The sequence below is a fragment of the Colossoma macropomum genome, unplaced genomic scaffold, assembly GCF_904425465.1.
Source record: "Colossoma macropomum unplaced genomic scaffold, Colossoma_macropomum, whole genome shotgun sequence".
NCBI lineage: Eukaryota > Metazoa > Chordata > Actinopteri > Characiformes > Serrasalmidae > Colossoma > Colossoma macropomum.
Genome location: NW_023494806.1, coordinates 2,859,935 through 2,868,753, shown reverse-complemented (window position 1 = coordinate 2,868,753; position 8,819 = coordinate 2,859,935). Strand labels below are relative to the sequence as shown.

General features: G+C 44.2%; 1 protein-coding gene across 1 annotated transcript in view; it reads left to right on the top strand.

The window, feature by feature from the left end:
• rasl10a (RAS-like, family 10, member A) overlaps positions 1-7,800 on the top strand; it is a 48,761-nt gene extending 40,961 nt beyond the window's left edge. The window contains exon 3 of the mRNA XM_036599201.1: positions 7,530-7,800. Coding sequence (XP_036455094.1) covers positions 7,530-7,800 — 271 coding nt within the window. The remainder of the gene's footprint in view (positions 1-7,529) is intronic.
• Positions 7,801-8,819: the final 1,019 nt, after the last annotated feature.

The window sequence follows — 8,819 nt, the reverse complement described above, 5'->3', positions numbered from 1 at the left end:
GCCCTGTCCAGGAGCTCGAACAGAGCAAACCGCCCTCTGAGCGCCCTGTCCAGGAGCTCGAACAGAGCAACCGGCCCTCTGAGCGCCCTGTCCAGGAGCTCGAACAGAGCAACCGGCCCTCTGAGCGCCCTGTCCAGGAGCTCGAACAGAGCAACCAGCCCTCTGAGCGCCCTGTCCAGGAGCTCGAACAGAGCAACCAGCCCTCTGAGCGCCCTGTCCAGGAGCTCGAACAGAGCAACCGGCCCTCTGAGCGCCCAGTCCAGGAGCTCGAACAGAGCAACCGGCCCTCTGAGCGCCCAGTCCAGGAGCTCGAACAGAGCAACCGGCCCTCTGAGCGCCCTGTCCAGGAGCTCGAACAGAGGAACCGGCCCTCTGAGCGCCCAGTCCAGGAGCTCGAACAGAGCAACCGGCCCTCTGAGCGCCCTGTCCAGGAGCTCGAACAGAGCAACCGGCCCTCTGAGCGCCCTGTCCAGGAGCTTAAACAGAGCAACCGGCCCTCTGAGCGCCCTGTCCAGGAGCTCGAACAGAGCAACCGGCCCTCTGAGCGCCCAGTCCAGGAGCTCGAACAGAGCAACCAGCCCTCTGAGCGCCCTGTCCAGGAAACTAAAAAACTTTTCCATCTCCGCTGATGGAGAGACAGTGGATTACAGTGGATTACAGTAGATTACAGTCATTTTCAGACTGCGTGACTTTGTGAGTTTCTCTGTAGGTAAATTCGACCCTGCGCTGCTCTCAGCTCTACAGACACGACTCAGCCTACAGATCAGTGACGATCGCTGTCGATAGCAAAGACGAACTGGCGAGACGTAAACAGGCCGGAGGAGACGCCTCATAAAATACGAGCGCCGCTCTCGACCCGTCGCTGTGTGACCCGTCCTGCGGTGATTAACGGTGTCAGACTGTATCGGCCCCTCCTGATTGTTTGTGATGTGTTTTTAATAGCGGTCATTTCTCTTTTCCCCAAACCGACAGAGCATTAATGAGATGACATTTGAGAGTGGAATGACTGACAGCTCCACTCCGCTTAATGACTGAACACCAGGAAACACCAATGTGAAATTCACCTTCCGTTTTCACTCTCAGAGTCCAGAGCTGCTGTTTCGCTGAACATTTGGGGGCTATAATTCAGTGGTGGACGAAGTACACAAACCATGTACCTTGACTTAAAGTAGAGACACCCAAGGTAAAATATTACTGCAGTAAAAGTAGAAGCTCCTCCCTTTAGACCTCCACTTGAGTAAAAGTACAGAAGTATTTGCCTTCAAATGTACTTAAGTATCTAAAGTAAAAGTACTAAAAGATTAATTATGACTTTGATGTACTATTATCATTTTTGTAACAAGACTCGCTTCATTAACTCATTTTAGGTGAAAATACTCCAGTGTCTCTCTTGGTAAACCAGTCTTTTAATAGAATGTCATTAATTAGTGACGCTGATGTCTATTAAAATTATCATAAGCACAAAACACTGAAGGCAAACAGTTTCCATCAGGTAGAACTGAGTGGCTCTGAAATCACTTTTACAAACAAGCAAAGTTTCAGTTTAAGATTTATTTGCAAGTTTAAGTTTAATAAAAACTTTAAACCCAGATTCACAAATGAGTTTCCTTTACTAAACTGCATCTGTAGGTCTCTGTTCATAAACATAAACTAGCCAAAACTAATTTACTGTAAAATGAAAGTGTTTGTATAAATTCAGAATAAAGACACGTCAGTCACAACTGCATATGTGTACATATTTCTATATTGTGGTCTGTTTACACAAAGTTAGGTTAGTTCATCATTTATGTTGAATAGACTCTCCCAGAATTTTACGCTGCTGCACTGATGTTGAACCGTGTGCTGCACTGGGTCGGTATGACCAACTGGTCAAAACAAGCTCAAAACAAAGTGACCGCTGTGCCCTGATTGGTGTTTTTGCTTTGCTCTTCTTTCGTTTTGACGTTACGTTTTTATTCACACATAAACCAAAAGGAGCGACAGATTTCTCATAATGTAGTGGAGTAAAAAGTGAGATATTTGACTTTGAAATGTAGAGGAGTGAAAGTAAAAAGTCACCCAAAATGGAAAAACTTCAGTAAAGTACAGATACACTTACACTTACAGATACAATTACATTTACTTCGTTACTGTCCACCACTGCTACAATTAACATCTTAATGCCCCCCCCAGCTGACATCAGTCCCATTATCTCTAGTCACATTATTAGGGTCTGCAGGAGTTTTTAAACACCTCAGTGTCACTGCTGGACTGAGAATAGTCCACCAACCAAAAACATCCAGCCAACAGCGTCCTGTGGGCAGCGCCCAAGGTAGGAGCGTCTAACAGATTGGACAGTGAGTGGACACAGTGTTTGCCACCACGTCAGTGTCACTGCAGTGCTGAGAATGATGCACCACCCTGTGGGGGTCCTGACCACTGAAGAACAGGGTAACAAAGTATGCAGAGAAACAGATGGACTACAGTCTGTAAGAAACTATATGGTCAGTGGAGCTGATAAAATGGACAGTGAGTGTAGAAACAAGGTGGTCATAATGTTATGGCTGATGGGTGTATTTACATAAAGGATGTATTCGTATGCTGATGTGGTATTAAGCTTCAGCCTGAGGTTATAAACTCAGCCTATGAAGGTCAGTAATGTCTGAAGGTGATTGCCCTGGCCGTGTATGTCCTGATTTCACTAATTAGGTGCCCTTCTTTCCTGGGGAGGTGAGCTCGTTAATGAAGCGCACTCTCCTGCTGCGTTCTGTCTGGGTCACTCGTTAACTCGATCACTGTTCACTACACAGCCTGTATATAGTGAACTGACTGCAGAACGACAAATGAAACAGGAGAAAGATTTTTCACAGAGAATTCACTACAAATGGCTGATTATATGAATATTATTCAAATTATATCCAATTTACAAATAATACTCAATCAAACTGAGCTAAAAAGGTACTTTATAATGAATACAGTGCAGTGTTGTCTATCGCATACGTTAGTGCTGTGAGGTTGAGAAAACAGTGAACTCAGTTTATTTTGTTGTTTTTATCCATGAACTGTTTAAAAGGACAAAACACAATAAGCTGCAATAGAGACGCCACAGACCTGCACTGCACAGCGCATACTGATAAAGTGAACAATATCATCAGAGAGAGAGAGCGAGAGAGAGAGAGAGAGGAAAAGAGAGAGAGAGAGCGAGAGAGAGAGAGAGAGAGAGAGCGAGAGAGGAGAGAGAGAGAGAGAAAAGAGAGAGAGATAGAGAGTGAGGGTGGGAGACCAAAAGAGAGAAGGAGAGGAAGAATGAGAGAGACAGAAAAACAGAGAAAGAAAAAGACAGAGAGGGAAAGAGAGAAAGAAAAAGAGAGAGAAACAAAGAAAAAGAGAGAGAGAGGAAGGGAGAGGGAAAGAGAGAAAGAAAGAAAGAAAGAAAGAAAGAGAAAAAAGACAGAGAGAGAGAGAAAGACAGAGAGAAAGAAAGGAGAAAGGGATAGGGAGAGAAAGAAAGAGAGCAAAAGACAAAGAGAAAGAAAGGAAGAGAAAAAGAGAGAGAGAGAAAAGAAAAGGAGATAGAAAAAGAAACAAGACAGAGGAAGAGAGAAAGAGAAAAAGAGAAAGGGAGAAAGAAAAAAAGACAGAGAGAAAGAGAAAAAAGACAGACAGGGAAAGAGAAAGAAAAACAGAGAGAGAAAGGGATAGGGAGAGAGTGAAAAAGGGAGAAAAAGACAGAAAGAGATGAAGAGAACAAAGAGAGAGGGAGAGAGAGGAAGGAAAGGAGAGAGAAGAAAGAGAAAGAGACAGAGGTGAAAGAAAGAAAGAGAGGGAGGAGAGAAAGAGAGAGAGTAAGAGAGAATAAAGAGAAAACACAGAGAAAGAGAGAGGGGGAAGAAAAGAGAGAGAAAAGCATAAGAGAAAAATAGAGAGACAAAAAAGAGAGAAAAAGACAGAAAGAGAGAGAGGAAAGAGAGAAAAGGGGAGGGAGGGGGAAAGAGAGAGAAAAGGCATAAGAGAGAAAATAGAGAGAAAGAAAAAAGGAGGGAGGAGCAAAAAGGATCAGAACACAGAGAGACGCGTTAGGGATTTGTAGGATTATCAAATACGGTTTGTATCAGTGTATCTAACAAGGGCGAGAGAGAGAGAGACAACGAGAGAGAGAGCGAGAGAGCAAGAGAGACTTTTGACTTTTAACCCCCTTTTATTGAAGCATTAATGATTAAAGGATGTTCCATCCTACAGTAAAGAGCTAATAGTTATATTAATAATAATGAGGATCCCCAAAGAAGATCCACCCATCCACAAAGATTCACCCATGAAATGATATCACACCCAGATCACTGACAGATACAACACTTTCACCAGCTCACCACTTTCTCTCAAAACAGGAAATGTTCTGAGTACTTTGATAAAAAACAAATTCAGCTCTAATGCGTGACTCTACTAGAGCTCGGAACAGTTTCAGAACATCCACCTCCTGCCCTTCAGACACCGACCTGAAGGACTTCCACACTGATAACTCAGCTTGTCCCACTAAAAAATTAGCCAAGGTACATTTATAACGCTGAGCTTTAGAGTATTTACAGCCAAAGATAAACAGAGTCCAGGTGAACAGAGACCCCAGCCCTCTGAGCGCCCTGTCCAGGAGCTCGAACAGAGCAACCAGCCCTCTGAGCGCCCTGTCCAAGAGCTCGAACAGAGGAATCAGCCCTCTGAGCGCCCTGTCCAGGAGCTCGAACAGAGCAACCAGCCCTCTGAGCGCCCTGTCCAGGAGCTCGAACAGAGCAACCAGCCCTCTGAGCGCCCTGTCCAAGAGCTCGAACAGAGGAACCAGCCCTCTGAGCGCCCTGTCCAGGAGCTCGAACAGAGGAACCAGTTTTTGACAGTCGGAAAAAGCATGAAAAACAGTATCTGGGTTATTACAGAAAATGCAAAGTGGTTGAACAGCCGGGTTAAATTTTGACACAAACCCATTTTAGGGTGCAGCACAGTGAAGGATCCTGCACTGGAGGTCTCCTGAACGCTTGGGCAAGGGGCTTTTGTACAAGAGCCTCCATGAAGGCCGCAGACCCTCAGGGACAGAGAGATGGGCTCTCTATTTGGAGTCACGTCTCTCCTTCAGCTCATGAAAGTGCAAGTATTTAACACAGCTCTGGTACAGAGCCTTCCTTCCAGCTGTTGAGAAAGGCAACTTCTGTAACCCACTCAGAGAGAGAAGTTGCCCTTCAGTAGGTTGGGAAACAGAGGGGCTGACAATCAACTCTGGAAATAGCATTTCGGCCAATCCACCAGCCACAAAAGCCTTCAGAGGTGGAGGCAAGGAAGCTTTAATAGTACTGATTAGACCCCCAATCACTCTGTCTGAGCGCAAGAGAGAGAGACAGCGTGAGAGAGAGAGAGAGAGAGACAGATCTCACGTGTGAATAAGAGGCCTTGGGTTTCTAAGATCTCATTTAGATGACTCATAAGAAGAACTGCCAAGTCTTTCTATGAAGCCTGTATTCATAGGCCACTCACTGTCCACTCTATTAGACACTCCTACCTTGTCGGTCCACCTTGTAGATGTAAAGTCAGAGACGATAGCTCATCTGCTGCTGCACAGTTTGTGTTGGTCATCCTCTAGTCCTTCATCAGTGGTCACAGGACGCTGCCCACAGGACGCTGTTGGCTGGATATTTTTGGTTGGTGGACTATTCTCAGTCCAGCAGTGACACTGAAGGGTTTAAAACTCCAGCAGCACTGCTGTGTCTGATCCACTCAGACCAGCGCAACACATAGTACCTGCTGCTGTGAGGGTCCATGGGGGTCCTGACCACTGAAGAACAGGGTAAAAGGGGGCTAACAAAGTATGCAGAGAAACAGATGGACTACAGTCTGTAACTGTAGAACTACAAAGTGCACCTATATAGTAAGTGCAGCTGATAAAATGGACAATGAGTGATAGAAACAAGGAGGTGGTCATAATGTTACGCCTGATCTGTGTATTTTACTGCTGACCTTTTTGTGTATTTTGAATAAACAATGGCCAGTTGGGGTTATAGTGTATAAGACAACATGCAGTTTTGGCCCTTGATATCAAAACAAAACCATAAGAAATAAAACCGAATCACATCAAAGTGGATTTCAACACTGATCTGATGAACTGCAGTAATGCAGTCATTACAGGATGGTTTACTGATTGTAAACACAGACGCTGAGGGGAAAAACAACCAGATCAACTGGAAAACTGCCAATTGTGTCACACGTGTCACATGATCCGCGCTGTCGCAGCTCCGTAACCCAATCACGGCTCAGTGAATCAGAGTGAATACAACACAGAACACATGCTACTGAAGAGCCTCATTAACAGTCAGAGCCTCACTGCGTCTGACCTTCAGGCGTGAAGGACGCGGCGAGAAGGACGAGCGGAGACTCATCACTCCATCACTGGCTCTGTGTGTAAACAGCGGCTCGCGTCCAGTCCCTTTAGACTGTGTTTGCTCCATTAACGTTTCATTTGTTCGTCTTTTCTCTCCCCCCCCCCTCTCTTCTCCTCCTTACCTTCTGCTCACCTCCTCTCTTCTCTTCTTTTCTTTTTTCCCCTCCTTTTCTCTTTCCTGCTCTCCTCGTTTGTCCATTTCTCCTTTTCTCTTTTCTTCCGCACACTTCACCTCCTGTTTCTCCTTCTCTTCCACCTCTCTCCTTTTCTCTCTCCTCTCTCCCTCTTTTCTCCTTTCATCTCCCGCTCTTTTCTCATCACCTCTCACTCCTTTCATGTCCTCTTCTTTTTTCTGTTTTCTCGTCCTTACCTTTCGTCTCCTCTTCTCTTATTCTCATTTTTTCTCCTTTCCTTTTCAACTGTCATCTCCTCCTCTCATCTAATTTCTCTTACTGTTTCTCCTCTGGTCTCTTCTCACCCGTTTCTCCTCTCCTGTGTTTTGGCTCTCTTCCTCCTTTTTCTCTTTTCATCGTCTCCTCTCCTCTTTTCTCCTCCGCTCCTCTTCTTCTCTTTTTTATCTCCTCTCTTCTTCTCCTCCACACCCCTCCTCTTCTTCTTTTCATCTTTCCTCTCTTCTTCTCTTTTCTCCTCCCCTCTCCTTTTCTTTTCTCATCTCCTTTTCACCTTTCATCTCTTCTTCACTTTCCTCCTTTCATCTCTTCTTCTTCTCTTTTCTCATCTCTTCTTTTCACCTTTCATCTCTTCTTCTCTTTTCTCCTTTCCTCTCTTCTTTTCTATTCTTCTCTTTTCTCCTTCCCTCTCTTTTCTCTTCTCTTTTCTCCTTTCCTCTCTTCTTTTATCTCCTCCTCTCTTCTTCTCTTTTCTCATCTCCTCTTCTTTTCACATTTTATCTCTCTTTATTCCCTTTTCTTTTTTCTGCTTTTTTTTCTTCTGCTCCTTTCCTCTCTTCATTTCTCTCCTCTCCTGCACGCAAGTGAAATTTCCCCGTTATGGGACTAATAGGGGTAACTTAACTCTCTTCTTCCTTCTCTTTTCTCCTCTCCTCTCTTCTCTTGTCCTCTCCTTTCTCCTCTTCACCACTTCTCCTTTCTCCTCTCCTCTTCACCTTTCTCAGGGAGGGCAGTAGCAGTGAGGTGCCCATCCTGGTGGTGGGCAGCAAGCGGGACCTGCAGAGGCACCGCTTCACTCAGCGCAGGGCCGTCTCCGTGCTGGTGAAGAAAACCTGGAAGTGCGGCTACGTGGAGTGTTCGGCCAAGTACAACTGGCACGTGCTGCTGCTCTTCAAAGAGCTGCTGGGCATCGCGGTGGCGCGCGGCCTGCGCCACAACCACACCTCCATCCGCCTGCAGGGGGCGCTGCAGAGGAACCGCTGCTCCGTCATGTGACCGTCCTGGAACAGAGTGTGTAATAAATCTGAGGATGTGCACCAGCGTTCAAAACTTTGGAATCAACGTTTAAAATTCTGTTTTCAATTGTTTCATTAAAATAATAATAATAATAATAATAATAATAATAATACAAATTAATTTAGAATGTTTATTAATAACATAAAACCAATTTGGCTGCAGATAATTATATGAAATTGTAATAATTTGAATAAAAAAGATGAAATTTTGTTAATGATGAACAGAGTATAAAAGATGAATTCCACAATTTAAAAAAAAAAATTCTGCATAATTAAGTGGTTGAGACGTAAACAGAGTCGTTCAGAGTGGTTTGGTGTGAAACGCTCTGTTCTAGAGAAACTTAGAGTCCACCAGACGGAGAGAACCAGACGTCCACCTCTAAAAGCTCCCTCACAGAAAGTTCCTACATGAAATGGTTATGAATTCACTGCCTGATGTCTCAGACACTGTTTTATGATAGTTCTGAGAAGATTTTGGCTTAAAACATGTTTTTTGAAATCTGCTCGTGGCGGAGGGATACATGCGTTCTAAGGAAAAACAGCTCACGAAGAAAATGATGAGTCAATTCCAAAACAAGCCACTCTGAATGACTTTAGTGCGCCTGTTTACAGCTAAATGCAGAAAACAACATAGCATAAAAAGTAAATATACCAAGTCATATACATACAAAAATACAACTGTATGCAGAATTGTGGTCAAATGACATGCTTGCCATCATTTAAGTGTAAATAAGTCAAAACATCCTCTACATATAACACACTGCTGCAGAGTTTAGTGCATGACTACTGTTTACTTGCTGAATTTAATATATTAGGAAAAATAAATATGGCCTGTGCAAAAGTTATGGCACATTTTATATTTTATGGGTTTTATCAGTAATAAGTATAAATTCTACACCAAATTAGCAGAAAATGGCACATTTAAGTTGCTTCTAGAAGCCTGGTTAACTTATGTTCACTTGGGTATTTAGACTTTTGCACACCATACCACTGTACCAT